Source organism: Opisthocomus hoazin, chromosome 2, assembly GCF_030867145.1.
Source record: "Opisthocomus hoazin isolate bOpiHoa1 chromosome 2, bOpiHoa1.hap1, whole genome shotgun sequence".
In the NCBI taxonomy this organism is placed as follows: Eukaryota; Metazoa; Chordata; class Aves; order Opisthocomiformes; family Opisthocomidae; genus Opisthocomus; species Opisthocomus hoazin.
Window position 1 is genome coordinate 61,625,847 of NC_134415.1, and position 20,897 is coordinate 61,646,743.

The 20,897-nt window shown below is 43.2% G+C and overlaps 1 protein-coding gene across 8 annotated transcripts in view; it reads left to right on the forward strand.

Annotated features, from left to right (window-relative positions):
- ARID1B (AT-rich interaction domain 1B) overlaps positions 1–20,897 on the forward strand; it is a 330,840-nt gene that overhangs the window by 256,747 nt on the left and 53,196 nt on the right. For all 8 annotated transcript variants that reach the window (XM_075413854.1, XM_075413856.1, XM_075413849.1 and 5 more), the window contains 2 exons: positions 4,300–4,479; positions 10,866–11,193. In XM_075413854.1, the coding sequence (XP_075269969.1) occupies positions 4,300–4,479; positions 10,866–11,193 (508 nt within the window). The remainder of the gene's footprint in view (positions 1–4,299; positions 4,480–10,865; positions 11,194–20,897) is intronic.

Below are 20,897 nucleotides of genomic sequence, written 5' to 3' on the forward strand. Positions count from 1 at the left end.
ATATTTTTTTCTGTATTTTGCTAAAAAAAAATAAAGAAGAAAAATATACTGCTGCCTGGCCATTTTTAAACCTTGTATGTATGTTCTATTTGAATATGCAAACATATTTTATTATAGTTAAGGTGTGCTAATTGTTAATAGTGTGCTACTCTTCATTTAGAACTAAAAAAAAGGCAAAGATGACTCTACAACTTTAAGCTGGATTCTAATAAAGACAACCGTTCTTTAGGTACGTAAATGTAGTATAAAGAGTAACTAAGAACGAAGAGAATACTTCTGGCAGGTTCACTTTATTCAGCTACTCCTGAAATAGCTTAGTTTGCCAAAATCCACTCAAGTGGTCTTTTCGTAAGAAGTCTCTTGTTGTGATGGCAAGTAAAGCATCATCTGTACCTCTTTTATCACTAATATTAAGGGAAGGGAGTAGATTTGTTTACTGAGCATGTTGCCATTACAATTTTTATAGTCTTAACTCATAGCTGTTTCTTAGCAGTTTATTTAAAAGACAAAAACCCCCACCTTGCTGTCACAGAGGCTGACATGTCAGATGCAGTCTCGCTGTTTAATCACTCCACTGCCTTTACCCCAGTGCAGCTCTAATGTAATCCTGCTTCCCTTCTTTACAAAAGCAAACTTTATCTCAGATCTAATTTTCTGGAAAGAAAATTTATTTCTTTCTGTATCGGTTATAAAATGAAGTTGAACACTAGGGAAAATGCGTGTAAATAAGGAAAAATGAATGTATGCCAGCTGCTCCCTTTCATTTCTGATAAGATTTCTAGAATTGATGTTGTTTTCTCTTTACGATGCAAGAATGTTAACATCTTGACCAGGAACCCATTGTCTCTCTAAGACAGCTGAGCTTTCTGCAAATACTTGAAACACTTCAAACTCATGCACCGATCTCTGAGTGTTCACTGGGCTCTCACGATCTCTGAGTGTTCACTGGGCTCTCACGGAGGTGGATGAGGATAGACTCCTCTTTGTTGTAGTGGAATCCAGATCACAGTAAGGACCTGATCTGACCTTCTTCTCCACATCACGTCTGTAGCTGAAATGACTCCTCTGCTCTCTGGAAAGAAGTTGCAGCATGTCCTATTTTAAGGCCGTGCTTCAACGTACCTTACAGTGATTGAAGATGATATGGCACAGATATTCTTCCTGAATTTCAGGTTTCCTTTTCCTTAACTCTTTACCTGTCCATGCTCAAGAGAAAATAGCAAAGCCAGCCTCATTTGAGAGGGATCTCACTCACTCTGGAATGATGAAACTCACGCCTCGTGTTACAAGCTGTTAAGGAGTCTGTTCCATTCTTGTTGTGTTAATCAATATCTCTGTAAACTACGGCCAGAGTATGAGTTTGAGTAGCATCACCCAGTTATCTATGCTGTTGAATTGCTGCTGTGCCCCACGGCATGGTTTTGGCCAATGCCTGTGAGCACTCCCTGAGCCACAGCCCCAGACACAGACGAGGCAGAACAAGGGACTGTGCACAGGAGTCATACAGATTGGGCTACCAGAACTGAGGGGGAAGGTTTAGCTGGGTGGACACAAGCAGGCCACACCGCTCCCCAGGCCAGGGAATGGTGCCAGCGTGTGTTATTTATGACTGTACACATAGCCAAGCAGTCCACTCCACAGCGTCAGAAACAGACTGGGAAAAGTTTTCTGAAGAAGAGGTCATTTGAGTGGAAACATTTATTTCACTTATTACTGTAGTCCCTTCAGGAATCCTTCTGACAACAGCAGAGCTGGCTAAAACTGATATTCTCCATGTTGTGCATTAGACGTTAGTCCATGTTCTCCATTAGATTCAACAACCAGCAGTCCCTCAGCACCACTACTGGAAGTTGCTACAACCCATACCAACAATAGCTTTTCAATGTGTCATCCGTCCTAATGGTGTTAAGAAAAGTACTGCCTGTGATAATAACTGGGCTGAAAAACCTTTATCACTAGCACAACGTTCAGAAAGTTATCTCATATAGATTAAAAGGCCCATGGCGAACAGAAAACCCTCACTTCTCTACTAGATACAGGAGTAACTTTACTATCTTTATAATAAAAAACTTAGCGTGACCAGTACAAAATTTTTCATTGAAATGGATCCCACGAGTGTGATATATATGGTGTATGTGTGTCGGGAATGCGAGCGTTTATTTCATACAGACGTACGATTGTATTAGGTTTCTAAATTAGTTACAGCACTGTCGGCAGAAGACGTAGGCTTTGTAATAAGATTTGTGCGCAGAGTGGAACTATTTTAGGAATTGAGGGGTCTGTTTCAAAATAAAGCGAAGTGGAGAAGGGCATACGAGCTTTGCTTTGCAGAAGTGGGGAGTTTTCTGAGCAGGGCAGACCAGTTCCCAAGCTGTCGTTTCGCCCTTGGCAGTTTGCTGTGCCGCACGCCGGAGCCTGCAGTCCGGCTTCTTCCGGAGCCAGCGCCAGGCTCCGACTCTGCAGTTCAGGTGTCATCAAATCCCTTGTCCTGGGGCTTGCACAAAGATCAGGAAAACTCTGTGCATAGTCTGTGAAACCTTGCAGTTGTTAGAGTTTTAGCATGCTGTGTTTTGAGCTGTTCTTAGCATGAAGGAACTGGGCACAAGGGGATGCAAGATCATCTCTGCTCCTGGTTTTTCTCCTAATGAACTGCGGCATTGAGCTTGTTGTCTCTGTGGTGGGGTTTTAGTGGGTGGGTAAGTACACTACGTAGCAAAGATGCGTGGAGGGCTCAGAAACAGTTTGCATGTGTTTGGACTCGAAGGCTGATCTCTGGTAGAGTGCACGCTGCCTTGCATTTCTGCGTCGTGGACGCTGTCCCCTGTCGCACAGCGCTTTGCCACAAACAGGTGCGCAAACAGGGAGGCCGGCCCGCAGGAAGGTCGACCACCCGCTGTCGCCCGCCGCATCAGTAGCAGCGGCGCTGGGAGAGGAGCTTACCGGGCTGTGCTTGCTGAGGCTGTGGTCCCCGTGGAGAGACCCGGTGCCGCTTGGTCGCGGGAGCCGTAGCACCTCAGTGTTCTCAGTTATGAGGTTGATGGCCTGTCTACATGTGGCTCAGCAAAAAATACCTCTCTCCATGAATCAGGCGCGGAGCGTTTGGTCAGTGTGACATTTGGTGCTAACCGCTGGGAGGACTCCCCAGCCCTTTGGGAGAAGGGTCCTTCTGCCACCTCCCTCTCCTCCTGTCGCTCACCCATTCCTGTCCGTCTTCACAGCTTGTCTTCGCCTCTCTCTCCTCTTCTCTTCCTTCCTTTTGTCTCCTGCCCCGCAGGGCATGGGCGGCAGCGTAGCGGACGCTGTCCTTCACCACGCTCCCCTTTCGCCTCAGAGAAACAGGAAGACGAAATTTAGTATGCAAGGAGAAGAGAAAAGAAAGCAAATTTCTTCCAGAAATCAGACCTTGCTGACTCATCAGCACGTCCTCTGCAACACTGAAAGCAGCCCTAAAACCTTTCAGGGTAAAATGTTAGAAAGCCGGCATCCCTGCATAGACCTTTCATGGGCAGGGCTGCAGGACCTTTCCCAGTTCATGAAAACTTAAAAAACCTCACCACAAAACCCTCATCTTCTCCTGTTTAATAGGCTTATTTCTGTTCCTTTATATGAACCTTCTAGATTTTATAGCATTTCACTAGGTCCCTTGCTGCAGTGTTCAAACCTGAAATTAAATCGGGATTCATTAGTGCATTTACGAAAGGGAAAAAGGAGAGAATGCAGGACAGGTGTGCTGGGGACAGACCAGAAGAAGGACCTAGAGCACAAATACACACTGAAACAGCTTTTTTTTCTGGCTGGTGTGACCAGTCTTCACATACAGGGAATTTTTAGATCCTCAGAGTTTGTGGGCAATAGGAGCATTCACAGTGGATTTCTAGATGCTGAAGCTATTCATTTTGGTAGCAACATATAATTTTGGAAGTTATGATACTCCCACCATAAGTCATCAGGCAAATTCCCTACTACTTACTAGGTAATGCAGGTGATTGCCTTTAATTTTTTTTCCTAAAGACTGTTGTAATTTTAAAATCAGCAGCCATTTGTAACTAAGCATGACTGCCCTGTCTTTCTTTTACAAGTAAAAGTTTTTGAGACTTGTGTAAAGGTTTTAATTGTTGAAATAGCTTTGCTGACTCAGAGATGCATTTGTTTCTGTTTGTATGAACAATAGGAGTTGTCTGGGTGTCTTTAGTCTGAAAATAACTGAAGAGGATTGGGGTTTTTTAATGTCAAAGATTTCTTAAATAAAGAACAGTTACTAGAGTATTAATTTTTGCTTTGGCGCTTTTTTCCCTTTAGGTTTTATGGCAGGCATACAGAGGAACCCCCAAATGTCCCAGTATGGACCTCAGCAAACTGGACCTTCCATGTCACCACACCCCTCACCTGGAGGCCAGGTGCATCCCGGAATCGGTAGCTTTCAGCAGAGTAATTCAAGTGGTACTTATGGGCCTCAGATGAGCCAGTATGGACCACAAGGTAAAATGCTTGCTGGTAATACGTATGATAGTTTATATATATATATTTGTACAATATATATATATAGTGTATGTAGGTAGGTATATGATTTCTGCAAAACGAAACAAAGCTGAAAAAATACATGCACACAACACCCTTCCCAAGAAAAACTAAACAAACAAAACTGTCATTCAGAGGTGGAGCTGCACCTTGTGGAAGGAGCTGCTACTCTTATTAGCACCTTTCTCTGTATAAAAATAGTGACCTTAAATTGGGCAAGGAAATGCTGAAACTGTTGCGTTGCCAGGGCCATTGTTTAGGAGCTCAATCATGTCATCTCTGCGACGAGGCCGCGTTCGACCAGGCATGGAATAAGGGTCACAACACCGATCCCAAAACAGGACTTCTTTTCTTAGATGGAATCCCAAGGCCAATCTGAAATTGAGTGGTGACTGTGAGGGTTAAAGTCTTCTAATGAGCATAATAATACAGTGGCTACTGTGGGAATATAATATTGAGCTCTAATGCATACGGTTTGTGAATCTTAACTAACCCTTCAGACTGAGGGAGACAGTTCCTTTTATTTTGCTTGTTTGACAGAATCGTTGGAGGACTAAAACAAAAATAGAATACGCAATTTCTGCCCCTGGAAGTTCACTGCGTACAACCTTGAACTTGTCTATTGTCTTGCTTTTGATCAGTAACCTTTATAAAGTATGCATCTGTTTAGGGGTTTAATGAACTTGAAGTCAAGCCACAGAAGGGGCAGTATTTTCTTTAGAGGTACATAAAGAAGCTTTTCTATTTCAGCACTTCCTACTACTGCTTTCTTACTTAAAATCCTCGAAAAGGACTGGAGCCAGTGATGGGAAATTCTGTAAGGGCTCGGTGGCTTGCCCATGCAAGCAAGGATGGTTATTTTGGTCTCCGAAGTTTCTGAGAACTAGTTCTGATGTTTGTTGTCAGGGAGCCTTGCTGCCCTGCGCAGTGTTCCTTTCTGTTTCATCTCTGGGTCACGTTTGTTGTAGTGTTCTGAGCACAGGGCTACAAGCCAAGATTTCCCGGTTTCTAAATTTGGCTCTGCCTTTTGCACCATCTTTCAACTTAGGCAAGTAAATTAATTTCTCTGCTTCGCTTTCCTTAACTGTAAAATGGGGCTAGTAGTGCCTTATAGCCATGTGTGAAGATTAATTACCTAAATCCAGGTGACTGGTTCTTTCCTTTTATTTGGAAAGCACTTTGTGGCCATAAAATGCTGTCCAAGTGCTTATTTTTATCTGCACAGTGAGCAACTAGCTTAACTGGTAAAAATCCAGTGGATTTATGATGTGCTATCCTGACTTCCAGCTGTACTGCTGCTGCTGAAATTCCGAACCATGGGAATAGTGGGTGTCAAGTGCAGTAAAACATTAGCCATCCACACTGATTGAATGGAAAGGTTTTTGTACTAAATCAATGCATTTAAGTAACACGCCGAATACTACTTTCTTTTTTGCTTGAGTTCAGCAGTTCTTTTCCTCTCTCTGTAGATGAAAGTGCCTATGTAATGATTTTATGGGTCGCGGTCAGGAAGAAAAGGGCTATTAAAAAGTGAACTTGAGGGGCAGGAAGAAAATGAGCATCATTGTCATTAACAGGCAGTTTCAGAAGGGTCTGGTGAATAGTGTGATGGATGAAAAGCGTGTTCTTCTGCCAGCTCTTGGAGAGTACCGGTGATCCCATGCCGTGGTCCTCGTAAAATTAGGGCCCTGCAGACTTTCAGCTCCACAGTTAACAAACAGAGCAGAAGAATACTACGTTTTCACCAGGCTAATGTGACCATTAATAAAATCTGGGGATGAAGATGGTGAGGTTTCAAAGTCATGTATTTACCTGGATTTAAGTTTTTTGTAGCATTTTTCGTTTTTAATGAAAGTAATCTGCAATTGCATCTCTTAACATACCCTCTTACACAGCACAATTATATACCGGCAATGATGAATATATAATAATGTACCCCATTTGCCGTTTATTACCAAAATAACAAATATATTAAAAATTACCTGGGTTGCAACTGAGTTCTTAAATTATTAAACTAAAATAATTCTCAAGGATTTTATTTGTTCTCCATGTTTTGTTCACACAGGCCTTCCTCCAGAATATTGTTAAGCATAGGCTGAGTTCGACAGGGCTACTTGTATTTTTATGTGTGTGTCACAGTATTCTGTGACATTAAGCTTTTAGTATGAATGCTAGATTTCACTATGTGCTGTCCTCGAAACCGTTGCTCAAGGCTAGTGTTCTTTCTCTGCAGTGGAATTGCTCATCATAGTAAAGACTACACCAGTAAATTTGGGTTGGAGGAGTTAGCCCACGGTTCATGAGAGCGGAATGATCCATTTCATGCATATGGTTGATTTATTTGGTTTCCATGTGTTTACATGACACTTAGATCTACGATAAGAGCAGAATATATTTCTCCAGGAAGCAGTTGTGTACTGGGGACCTAGTCCAATCCAGTGAAACCATTTCCTACAAAAACAAAAAATGGCTTTGGCTCCACACATCTGTGTGTCTGCGATACGCACAGGAGCACGCACTACCGAACATTAGTTTTAGTTTTAGTTTTGTATTGAATCCCAGCAGTTTCCTGTCCCCAAGAATGAAAAAGAAAAAGAAAAGCAGAGCAAGAACGCAAGTTGTTACTGAAAGAAACAGGCTCTTTGGGTTGTATTTGGACAACATCTAGCTCGGGGGCTAATGAAGCTCTGGTCTATGACCCGAGCATCAAACTGCTGCCACAGCAAAATGTCCCTTGAATGCACTCTGGAGAGCAGTCAGATGCTGTAGTCAGCTGGGTCTTTTAGACTGGGGCAGAGAAAACCTTCCTGTGGATCAGTAAAATGTGTCAGAAATACATCCCATCTCCCTAACTTTTCCTTCTCAATTCAGCAGTAAAACTGTTCTGTTTCGGTATAACAACGAGAGAAACCAGTACTGAATATGTTTGAACCACAATGCCAGAACTTCATAGTAAGTTAAACACCATTTTGTTCGTGGTAAAGTAATATGAATTGAGTATTTGAGCTTTGTAACCTTTAATGTTGGACTCGTTTCACAAAAGCACTTTGCTATCTAGTTCCCACTGATTTAATCCTAGATTTTAATTGAAGTGGTATCATTTTAAAGATGAGATGCCCTGTGCATATTGACAGTCTGGACCTCCGAATCCAGACCCACATATGCAACAGCCTGTGGACTTCAGCCTTAAGTATCAACTGTATATACCGAAGTCCCCTAGGTAAAACAGTTTCAGAGGAATTCAGAACAGTACATTTAAGTCATCTCTACAAGAAAAATTTGATGGTTAAGTGCACATGTGAAAAATTCTAAAATTATTTTAAGATACTGTTTTTACTACTGTGAATCTGACCTATGTCTCAAAAGCAGAGAGCAAAACTAACAGGTAGTTCCCAATTTTCCCCCTCTTCAGCTTGCCTAGAAATGGCAAAGTATCAGAGCACTTTGTTCAGCAAACCTGGACAAAGTGGACCAGAGTTTCAGCAGTGAGTATGAACATCTGTCTTTGGCAGGTTGTTGGTAGGCTTTTTTATATTTTATCTTCTTCACACCGTTTTTTTTCTTTCTGATTCCATTGACTCCTTTGTTTTTTCTCGGGCATTTGAGATGTCGGCACTCTGGGTACAATTCTACTCTGCCGAGGGGGAGCTCGAATCAAAAATCCCTCAGATACGGAGGGGAGGAGTTGTTCAGCAGTATTGCACAGCCGCTGTTGCCAGGCTTGTACCCACTTGAAAAGTGTGGGCTCCTGGACTTGGCTGCCTGACACGTCCAGCTGATGTGGGCTGGCCTAGCATCTGCTGCATTCATTGTGTTTAATGCTGCATCCATCTGTTTTCTGTCAAAGCCACTGCCAACAAATTACTAATCTATTAGAGAAACATGGAAATAAGATTGCACTCCTCATTCCTGGCAATTCCTCTTGTATTTTAGTTGGCTTTTATTTTGCCTTTTTTTTGTGGTCTGGGAAAGGTATAAGAATAGCTGGTACTTGAGGTATTGAGGAAATGCTGAGGGGAAAAAAAAATGTGGAAAAAACATTGAAACTTGTTTTCCTTACTGAAAGGATACCACTTCCCTGTGCTCTTGGACATGTATCCCTGGAGATGAATGATTAGGAGTTATTTTAACTGAGCCACATATTTTTGTGGAGAAGATTCCACTGGTTTTTCTGTTGTACTTACACTGGAGAAGCCAAAATATGAAAGAAGAGATTTTTTGTCCCTGTTCAAAATAGCATCAAAACAGCAATAGTATTTAGCATTGGTGTTTGCTTCTCCAAGCACCCTGCTGAACCGCACTTTGTAGACCCTAACTGACAAAACAAATTGGCTTTATGTAAATTGGACTGACAGTAGCTCCCGGTGATTATGGATATCAGGTCGTCTAGTCCAGGGAGGGAATTTGCTTGACTTTGGGAAGTGGTGTTTCTGGTAGCATGTACATAAACCGTGTTAACTGGCTGTGCGTAAACTTTGAGTGCGCATATACGGCATCTTGCTGCATTACGTTTTTCATGCACAAAGCAACTGGAAGACCAGAGCAACATCCAGGTTATGTCACACCTGCAACACTAAGCAGAGCAGCGTGGAACTGGTGAACCCTTCAGATTATGATCACATACGCTGGATCAGAAGTGTGGCTTAAGCAGGTCTCAGCAACCAGAACTCTGCCTAGGGACGATGGCTCGCTGAACAGAAGATAGGTGGCTGCCAGCGGCCGAGCCTAGAGGAGGAAGAGAAGCAATGGGTCAGTCTCAAGTCAGCGGAAAACTGAATCTGGAGCCTTTCATCTCTATTGAACCGCATATTGGGGATCCTTCTGTGGAGGGCCCCAGGCAGAAACTTGGTTTCTGAAACAGGAGAGAATTGTTGCTCCATTTCCTTGGCAAGTGTAGGTCTCACACGTTCTTGCTGAGGAGAACTTGTAGCAGAGTGAGTCAGTTACCAGGTGGGGAGGAGGGGAGGATTAGCCAAAGCACAGCAGCAGGAGCGTATGGATTAATTATGTGTGCATTCAAATGATGGATGAATATATTTATTTTAAATACAAACAGGAGTTGCATGCCACCAACTCCTCTGCCTGGTAGCTGAGGCCTGAGGAGAGACGTGGCTGATCTCCACGTTCAGAGGAAGAGTCCAAGGGCTGCTGCCTTTGAATGAGCGTGGGAATATCTGAAAGCAGTCAGGAAACTCAGCTCTGTGGCATCCCACGGGGAGGGAATGGGTTGCGTTTCCACTAATCTGGATGAGATGGAAATAAAGACAAGTCAAAACTGATGGCTGAAGTAATGTGATCTGTTTCCTAAAATACTTTTTTATCATATCTTTATCTTTTTTTTTCTCTTTCTCATGCTGCTTGGCTTTGTTTCTGTAACACTGAATGCTGTACACTCACTTTTTCTTGAGTTTTCAACACGATAGGAAAGTCGGCACTCAAATGAGTTAAGCTGCTGCAAGCGGAGCAGTTTGCTCCAGTGACAACGTAGACTGGGGTCAGCTGGGTTTCCATGCCATCCTGCATAAGGCACCTGTTTAGATTAGCATCTTTGTGCTATTGCTGATTACTCTTATAATGCTAGTTTACCCAGAGGAGGTGAGCTGTAAGCTACCACCACTTCCGCTGACATAGTCAAACTGAACTTACCAGGAAGGCAGGGTAGGGCAGGAGGGAGCGGGAATGTTTCTCGGGGCCTGGCAGCCGTCCTCACCAATCCATGCCAAAGGATCTCTGACACAAACGGGCAGAACAGTTAGGAGCAAGAAGCCAGCCAGAATAGCCTGTCGCTGAAATTGCAGAAAGATGAAGAATGAGAACATGAAATTTCAAAACTAAGATTCTCCCTTGAGCTTATGTAATGGGTTTCTTACATGCCACGTGTCTCTCTACTGCATAAGGCAGCTTTGTCCTGTGTGCTATGTTGTTAACCCTCTGGAGGCTGTGCTTTTCTGCATTTGCTGTTGCCTCGTGACGTATATTAGGCAGAAAATGTTTGAGGGTGCATGAAAATCAGGTTCATAGGATCATTCAGGTTGGAAGGGTGCTCAGGAGTTGTTCTTGGCTGACCTCGTATTCAAATTGGGGCTGGATGTAAGATCAGAGCAGGTTCCTCATGGCTTTATCCAACTGGGTCTTGAAAACCTCCAAGGAGGGAGTCTGTACAACCTCCTTGGGCAGCTTATTCCACTGCTTGTCTGTCCTCATGGTGAAAAAGTTGTTCTGACCTTGAGGCCAGCATGGTTCACTTTAGTTCACATGTGTATGTTCTGCAGCTGCTGACTTCCTAAATAGAAATATTTGCTCAACAGTTTGATGTTTTTCTCTGTGCTTTTTATCATTTTGTTCAGGAAACTACTCCAGACCACCGACGTACAGCGGCGTGCCCAACACAAGTTACAGTGGCCCAGGACCCGGCATGGGTATAAACGCCAACAGTCAGATGCATGGACAGGGGCCAAGCCAGCCTTGCGGCACCATGCCCCTGGGACGGATGCCATCAGCTGGGATGCAGAGCAGACCGTTTCCTGGAAACATGAGCAGTATGACCCCCAATTCTCCTGGCATGTCTCAGCAGGGAGGCCCCGGGATGGGCCCACCCATGCCAACTGTGAACCGTAAGGCACAGGAGGCGGCTGCTGCAGTGATGCAGGCTGCTGCAAACTCCGCTCAGAGCAGGTATGCGTCCAGGTGAAAGGAGTTAAACGAATAGGAATGTTCTTGTTGTCATTTCTGAAGTAATGGCGCTGTGTAGGTGTATGTATGTGCATTTCTACGTGTTGTGTCTGTGCCCCTGTCCCTGGGAGGAGATGACGTGTGGGAAGAAGAGTTGCTTCCTCTTAAACGTAAGGGGAAAGCATGGTGTCGTGTGTTTGAATTATCCTCTTGAAAAGCAGCTGTGACAATGGAGGTGATGGCCACTTCCAGTTTGGTTCTTGGCACTGTAGGCTTTAGGAGAACCCACAGGGTTGCAGTGACATTAGGAGTCAAAAACATGCCCTCTGCAACTTAAAAATAATTAGCTGGAGAAGTATTTTCGATCTCTGGTAGAGAGAGGGCCAACGTGTCCTTAGCAGCTTGCCCCTGCCAGGGAGTAAGGAAGCTTATGAAGCTGCCCATCGATTCTTGAATTTACTGCCCATGTTGTGAGCATGGGGGGATGCGTGAGGCGTGCAGAGAGGGAGAGGAGTGCAGGCTGAGGGGAGCAGCTGGAAGGGAAAGGCAGAAGGAGGCATAAAACCAATCTGTAGTTATCTGGAGTTGGTATCTGCCACCTATGCATCCGTAAGAGAGAAGGTGCAAACAGGGTTGTAGAGGTTGGAGCCATCATCTCTCTTCTTGTCTCCCCTTTGGGCGGCATAACTGCATGTTGCTGTTTGTGCATAGACTATGGAAAAGGCACTTTTCTGTCCGTGGTTATTCTTAAGATGCCTGAATACTTGCAGCGAAATCACACTTTCTGGGAAATTTTTCAGATGAAGTAATTTCCACATTTCCCTGGACTCAAATAACTCCTGGTGTATTTATTATCTTTTTCTGTTACGAGAAGTTCCATTACATTTGAGCTGGTTGCAGTCTTCTGGTAAGCATGTTTATATGCGTATGTGTGTATTAAGCATCCTGCATTTATTTATGCATGTGCATACACAGACACACATATAGGCATTCAAGTATTTGTCATTCAAGACCATTTCTGGACACTGGAGTTGCTCTAATTCCAAGGCGGTCTAGAAATAGGAAGCTAGTGTGTCCTTGTATCTGTTGCTTTCTTGTTTTGCAAGTTTGGAAGGCAGGTGGCTTGTAGTGATAAGCAATAGCAAACTTTTAAGACAATAACCGTAAATTTAGTGTACTTCATGTTCCTGTTCAGTGTAATAGAACCACACTCCCTTAAAATAGACCGTACTCAAGCAGATATCTGTGAACCAGCAGTCTCTAGCTTGTGTTGGTTTTTTTAACGGACTTGTCTAGTAGGATTTACAGAAGTCTGCTGCTGTCTGTCTGGTTTAGGCTATAAGCTGATAGGTCAGGCACAAAGGAATAAATGGGCCATCACTGCAGCTGCAGGAACACTTCATTATAATGATGTAATGAAAGGGAAAGCTCATGTTTGTTGGACTTTACAGCAAGAAAAGACTTTGTGTTAAGCGGAAAGTATTTGTGATTCAGCTTACACTTTGGGCATAGTGTGTGGTGTTTGATGAAAAACTAGGTTAAATGATTACCCCTCCTATCTCACACCTTCCTCTTGTAAAACGGGATTTGGTTTCTAGCTTTGCCTGGGCAAACTGCACCATTTCAGAGCCTTTTCGTCACGTACTGCCCATTCCAGTGATCCAACACCTGTGGAAGGGCTGTGCAGTCATTGAATGGCTATCACGTATACTGGCAAAAGGGCTATTTATAAACTGCGAATTGAGCAAAACCTGTCACACCCCTCTGATGCCAGGGGCTTGCAAGCACACTGTTTTGCTCTTTGATCTTAAGTCAACTGTAGGGGAGAAAGTGCAATGGCTTTTGGCTATTCCTGCAAGTCCTCCGTATTTGCAAGTGGAAGGAATGTACTTGACAGTAACTCGTGTTTGTGATACAGAGCAAATCCATAGAAGCTGTTCTTTTGTTCTGCTTTAGGCCACAATACATTAGGTTGCCTGCTTATCCCAGCCAGTCTGGGCCTGGCGGACGCCCCATGTTTTCTTCACAGCACCCCAGCTATGGCAACGCTCAGGCTCCCTTGATGCACCAGCCTGACCAGTATGGGTAGGCAGCAATGTACACTGGACTTGCTGTGGGACCGTGACAATTTTTTTAATGTTTATGAACGTGCTATCTGGCTACTGAAGGAATATAAAAATCATGTGAAAGATACACAATTACTTGCATTGTAGAGGGGATTTTAGTTTTTTGTTTTACTGACGCCACTGAGACAGTACGATGTAAATCTGCACGTCACTTGCTCACACACCTGCACGCCTTTTGGCATGGCTCCATTTCCTTGTGCCTGAGAGGGAAATGAAGAACTTCATCACTGAGAAGGAACAAGATCCCTCCTCCCCCTGACCCAGGCATCGTCTTTCTCCCCTCATTGTTGGTGTTCTTGTCTCACAGCAGTGCTGTGCAACCCTGTTTTCTTGACTAGTTGGTGATACTGTCATTGCTGCCTGGGCAATGAGCTGCAACCCCCAAAGTATGATCCCTTTCGGAGAGGCGGTCTACTGCAGGAGTGGTGACAGGGTTTCTTAATGGGATTTTTCAAGAAAGTTTTATTACGCTGTAATTGAGTGTGCATGCATTTGAAAAATTTCAGTTAGTCACTAGAACAATTCTGAGGAGCACTAAGTATCCAGTGCAAAACATTTGCCTGAAATGCAGCTACTGTTTTCTCACTGGAGTCCTTCACACTGTGATTTCTGTAACCATCATATCATGAATTACAGCGCTGGGAAAAAGTAGACTGGCTCCTAGCCTGTTGCTCCCTTACAACCAAGTCCAGCTTCCCCTGAGATTCAAGTTTCATGGACTTCCTTGCCATCATGTTATTTCAGTTGTTACCTCTGTAGGAAATCTATAATACCCAAATTATGGCGGCCTTCGTGATTATTAACAAGTTTTAATTACCAGTTCTTTGTAGCTGCATTTGTTTTGGTGTTTTTTTCCTTAATAACATCATTCATATATGTGTGTATGAAAAAGTACAAAGCAAAACAAAAAATTAGAACATAAGTCTACTGGTTCTCCTCTTCAAAAAGCAAAAATTAGTGAAACGGGAGAGCACTCACACCATACTATTTCATCTCGCTGTAAAGACATCCACTGTTATTTGCCAAAGTGCATGAATAGTGTCCAGCCTTTTTCTTTGAATGTCTTGAGTGTATAAGATTCAGCTGTGGGGTTCAAAAACTGTTGGATTTTTTTACTAGAAAACACATGCCTCTATGTAGAATTAAGAGGAAAATGAAATGGTTGTGTCAGAGTCATGGTTACACAGCAGTGTTTCTGTACCTGTTGGTTGTGATCCCCTTCAAGGTCAACTTGTTGAATCAGTAGCCAAGTATCAGTAGGGGAGAGAAATTCATCTTCAGCTGTTAATTCACAGGATCTATCCTTTACAAGTTCAGGAGTCTCATTTAGACATGGAAAGCTGGTTGCCTCTGCCTTGCCAAGCCACAGTGAGCAGCTGTGTAAAAAGAATTTAAGTGGCATGCATCAGAATAAAATCACTTCCACTGGGGCAGAAAATCAATGTTCGTTAACCAGGGCTGGATGATCGAGATGTGAGTGTCAGCCAGTTATACCTAGGTGTTATCCTCAGTGCAGACCACCACCCTTCTAATTAGAGAAGATAAAATCACATAAATATAAGTGGTGGCTGTGGAAGATACTAGGTTTACACCGTTTGAATTAGCCTTTGACCTCACCTTGGTCTGCTCTATGATAAGCTTAGATTAATTTCTGCAGCTATATGATACCTTCCCTGTAACCTGAAATCTTACGATGTGCTAGTCTGTCTCGTGCACGCAGGCCAGTGTTTCCCAAATGGTATCTGGCATGTCAGTCTAAAGAAAAGAAAGGTGTTTTTAAGACCTCTTCACCAAACCAGCAGTATCTGTGGTTTCATGCTACCCAGGATGTTTCAGCTTAGCCTGGGTAACAGTTTACAGCAGGCAATGCTAGATAACTGCGTAATACCCTCTATAGTAATTCCCCTTATTTTCAGGTAGACAGCGTGAAGGAACTGTAAAACAGTGTTTTCCTTTTTATATATGTCTTGGTCTCAGCACGCCCATTGACTGGGAAGGACTCTGAGAGTGTTGAAGATCTAATGCATCCACTGAACTCCAAGGAAAGATTTTCATAACTTAGGTTGGTGTTGGCCGAGACCCCAAGGGCTGGTTCTGCTGCTGGAGGTTAGAACCCGGTGGAGGCCTCTGAGGTCCAGGTGGCTCCAAAAAATAAAGTCTTCTATCACCCTGTAGTTCTTACAACAATACATGTATTTATAGTGGTAGGTAAGTATTTATGTGTGTACAGACCTGCAACACAGTAAGCCTTCAGTAAAAGCAAACAATTTTAAGCAGACGAGATAGCATTTTCCCTGTTGATGTGAAAGGCAGCAAGTTTAGCCAGTATCTTCTAGTACCAGCCTATTTTAAGTTTCTTGGTTTGTAGGTGCCCAACTTGAAATTTTTCAGGACTGCATGTTCTCTGTCTGTGAGCTTTGGTTTCCTACAGTAAGTGTCCAGTAAACACTTTTGAAAATTAATTATTAGGTTGACACCGAAAGTCAACAGATGTTTTTGGAGCTAGATGCTTGTCATCATCATTTTAAGCATCTCTCATGATAGCAGTGTCATTCTGAGCATGTCTTCTTAGCAGTTGAAAGTTTGACTGTAATATATGGAAAGAAAAATGTAGCTGTGAAATAGTTGGCTTACAGACTGTTAGCAGTGCGGCCTTAGAAAGATGTAATTCAGTACTGGCTGGCTGTAAAATGCACGTCCAACTGGATGCTAAAATGAGCCTTTTGCTGGTGCAGCTACAGTTATTAATACCTGAACTAATTACTATAAAATGAGTTTTGATGTGACTGTATGAGGAGCAATCCTGTCTTGGAAGGGAGCCGCTTTGACCTAAGTGTACTGTACCTTAATACGATTCTTGGGATTGCACGTTACAGTTTTGTAAATTAAAGCAATTTTTTTTAATAGATTGAATGAATTTAGAATTCAGCATCATTGATTTTAGAGGAGACGATTTAGACATAGTAGTTTATTAAACTGTGGAATTGGGATCCAGCTTAGCTATTTGTAGCCTCTGACCATTTTAGGTCACTGGGTTGCTAAATTGAGGTAAATCATTATCGTCCTCTGCTCCCCGTGCCACCTGAGAAATGCTCAGTCTCCGTGGTGTTCCATTGCTTTGTGTGGTGTTCCATTGCTTTGACATACTTTTAGGCACTCTAGAATGTGGTTCTGGTTCTAAACTGCTTAAGAGTTAGATACTGCAGCCTCGTCGTGGTGAGGCTGGAAGAGTTTAATTAAGTTTTCATTCGGTCCTGAAACTGATCTATAAAAGCTGCGCTGATATTAGAGAATTTCTGTTGTACAGAGAAACAGTCCCAATTAGCGTAAACGTGTTTAAAATGTGCATTCTATGTGTCGTCTTTTTTGTCTGTGTGCACGTATACATGCACGCTTGTGCACATACAGGCAGACTAGCCTTCCATCAGCATTTCTCTCCTGCTATGTATGTATAATTCATATTCCATGTCGCTGTGCCAGCAAAGCACTTTTTCCATATTATTTTCTCCAGCAGCAGGGTAATGCAGCACTGCTGATGGACTGGAAGGTACTGGTGAGGAAATATCGTAATGGACATGATGCATTAAAATGTCAGAAGGAAGAAGAACAAGGCGGAAATGGGGAATAAATTTTTTAAAAAGAATAATAATATAAATAAAAACCAGAACTCCTTTAGGTGTTTTACATCCTAGAGCCTGTCAATTTCTATGCAGTATTTTCCAGTCTGGCCCTTTTGATCTTGAAACTTGGGTTTAAAATTCTAATTGTGATTTTAAAAGCTGCGGTTATGTAGCAGTAAGACTTGAAGTGCTACAGTAAAACTCACCATTTTTAATCCCTGGAGAGAGTGTATATTTTCCATTGTTTTCCCTTTTGCCCTTAAGCTTGGAGGTGCTGTTCTTCTCTGCTGGGAAGTGGAGTGGAGTGCAGGAAGGTTAAGTACTCATTCAAATTTCTTTGCTTATTCAAACCAGGCTACTCCTAGATGAAAGGCTGCCAACTGTGAAATCCCCAAAGTAAACTAGGCTAAGATAGGACTGGTAGCCATAATTGGAGCCAGCGCCCTGTCTACCTTATCTGTTGCCTTTGAAATAAGCCCCTAGCAGAAAGGCTCTTTCTGCTGGGTCTTTCGTTTCACATTGAGTCACAGGGAAGGAGTTGCTCCTGTTCAGATCCAGGCCATTCACCATGCTCCAGTCACAAGGTGTCTGGACATTTCCCCTCCACTGCGCTCCTCCGAACACTCCCAGGCTTCGGATTTCCTTCGGGGATCTTGATGGATCGCCCTGAAATGAGCCCCGCTTTGCTTTCTGCTGTGCTGTTGGAATATCCAGGCCGTACGTTTCGGTCCATGAAACGACATTTGGCTTCCAAAATGAAAAAAAGCCCACGTATAGTTTCAGCTGGCCGAAGTGGGGTCGCTGCTTGGCCTCAGTGACGGCATGGTGTCTGTGTGAACGCCGGAGAGCCGCTGTGCGTGCCCCACCCCGGGCTGGAGGCCTTTCAGTGACGGGTGGAACATTTGCTCTCTACGCCAAGTTTCTGTGTGGTTTGAGGGGTTAAAGTCCAAATACTAATGCTTACTGTAACTGTAATTTCTAAGGGAGCTGTTAACCAGTATTGACATACTTCTCTTCAAAAGGACCCATGCTTCTTCCCTCTGCATGAGAAATAGTCATTTATATCAAGCTGATTTTTTTGTTCTTTCTTCTTTCTGAAAGGGCACTTCCTTTCCTCATGGTTTGCTTTTCAAAGCAGAACCATATACGGCTGTTTTTTTACAGTGTATTAGGAAGGGTGAAATACAGCTTAGCCTATATGTATTTATTATAGTAAAGAGAGAGCTGAAAATCACACTTTCGTGATTATTTTTTTAAATGGGGATGCATTTTGTAGATCTCAAAATTGCTGATAAAATCATTTAAGGATTGGAAGAAACTTCACATGCTGAGCTAACCAAAGCTGTTTCTTGTGGGAGACTAGGAGAAATGTATTTTTATCTGGAATTTTGTTTTACTAAAAGGTAAATCCATCATTTTGGAGCCCTGGATGTCACCATACTGCAGAGCTCGTGCAGGCAACCAGTGATTTGGGGAGGCATTTTTTTCTTTTTTGATTACTCATCAATCAAGTGGACTGCTGTATGCTGTTTGTGCCATTAGAGATTAACCGCAGACCTCAAGAGTCCTACTCTTTCCCTCCTTCGGAGAGCAACTGTTCTTAAATTGTGAAAGCGGGAGCATGTTGGGAAGGAAGGGTGATTTTTAGAGTCGTGAATGAGAATTTTCATTCATCTTAGAGATACGTCTAATTTGATTATTATTGTGTCAGGATTATTTTTGCTTTCATTTGGTTATTTAGGAGAGCTGTTGTCCTCTGTAAAAGTACTAACTATTTTGAAACAAAATTGCAGTGTAGGACTCTGTGTAGTTTATTAACATTCTGCCTCAGAGTCAGATGTTACATAGAAATTCTGTACCTCAAAAGGTATTTTTTAGGGCATTTAAGAATGCAGTACTTCATTAACTGTTACTGTATATAAGTAAAGAACAAGGGAGGACTTTAGACTGAGTACTCTGGGTGGCAAGAAATGTTTCAGATGAGGAAACTGGATTTTCACAGTCTGTCTTTTTGCCTATTAGCCAGAAGATCTACTAGTTTAAATCACAGCACTAGTTGGAAAAAACCCCAAACCCTACACAACAAAAAAACAGGAGAATAGCCATCTGTTTAATGGGACTCATGAAGAAAGCTGATGCCATGACTGCTCAGTGTGATTTGGCACATACGTTGTGGAAGTTCAAGACTGTGATTGAACAGCCTAAGATTTTTGTGACAGAATGGGAGAGACATAAAAAATAGTAGGAGGGTTTCAGGTTTTAGAGCGGTTTTAAGGTTTTAGGTTGTTTTACAGTGGTGATAGTTGAGAGAAAATTAAGCAATTTTTTTTTAGCCGTGCTACCTGGGGAAATATGAGTGGGAAGAGCCCTGCACTTTATCGATGGAGTTCAGGTGGGAGCATTGGTTCTAACTGGACATACAGGTAACCATGTAAGAATCATATAAAATAGTAATATAACAGCAAAAACATTTTTAAATGATTGCCAGCAGCCTCACTGACACATTAAATACCTGCTGCGGTTGTCACAGTAGGTTTCAGGCATCTTGTGAGCCAAAGATGAAGAAACGAGCCAGCTGAAAGCACACTGACGTATGCACCACATTGCTCTTGTGAAACTGTCTGGAGTGCCGAAGTGCTGAGACTGATGGTAATAGTGGTAGTAATAATATTGATAAACATATAACAGCTCCAGGCTATTGGGCAGAGATAGGTAAGTGAAAATGTGTCTGTTGGGAAATCCCTTTGGAGAACTTCCTCGGCATGCTGCTGCTGCACATGCACAGTTGCATTCCGCGTGCTGTCAGCCAGATGACATTTTACTATGAAAAGATACACTGAAGAGCTGGCATGAAACGATCGGGATTTTATTAGATTTTCAGTTGATTGCCAGCGCAGTGAGCTCCGTGGAGCTGCAGTGGTGCTCAGAAACAGTGCGAGGATGTGACTGAGGGCAGTGAGAACGTGGTGAGAGGCGGCAGGAGGTCTGCAGGCCCAGGTGGAAGAGGAGGGAGCTCAGGGTTTGAGCCTCTCCCGAGGCAGTGCCCCGCTGGAGGAAGCGGCAGTGGTGAAACACACCGTGTGTCCTGAGCCTCCGGCAGCATTTTAGCACCGCGCTTTGGTGACCTCCTGGCTCTTGGTGTGCTGGGAACAGACTCTTGCCCGCTTTCAAGTAATCTTTCTGGGAGAGAGTTCATGGGGCCTTCCGACTTTTTAATTCAGCTATTTATAAACATGCACAAAAATAGAAGGTGCATAGTGAGAGAGTCATATGAGTCATTCCCATTTTGATATCGAGTCACACCGGGCTCAATCACCGTTCTTGGCGTTCGGGTTCAGACTGACTGCATCGTGCCATACAGGGCAAATTTTTCCGCTGCAAACCCAGTTAATGCATGCTCCTGCTTGCTGGACAGATCACAGCAGCCCTCTTTTACCAATCACACACTCCACTTGGGCTAAGAAACGCATCTCCTCCATGCTCAGATACTGTGTCTGACGGGGACAGTGTGCGAGCAGCTGCTGTTTAAATCCATGTTGTCAGGAAGGTGGACAGAGGTCACTGAGAGCGGAGCTTCGATGGGACTACGAGCTGTTTGACTTGGCCTGCTTTGCAGTAGTCCCGTGTTTGCTGTCACACAGCATTATATTGTATTTATCCAGTACAGGTTACGCTGGGTGCAAAGGGCTGAGTACGAATAAATTCAAATGCGGAGGTCTTGCTGCACTTGTAAGAATGCTGCACAATAAAGGCATTTCTGGGAATCCCTGTGGGTTTGAAGACTGGTGACCAAATGCTGTGGTTACTGCAAAATTCAGACCAAAAAAACTTTAACATCAAAGGAGCTTTATAAAAACAAAATTAAATAGCTGCAATGTAAAAACCAAACAAACAAAAAGACCAAAACAAAACCCAAAAAAACCAAAACCAACCAACCAAAAACCCCCAACAACAACAAACA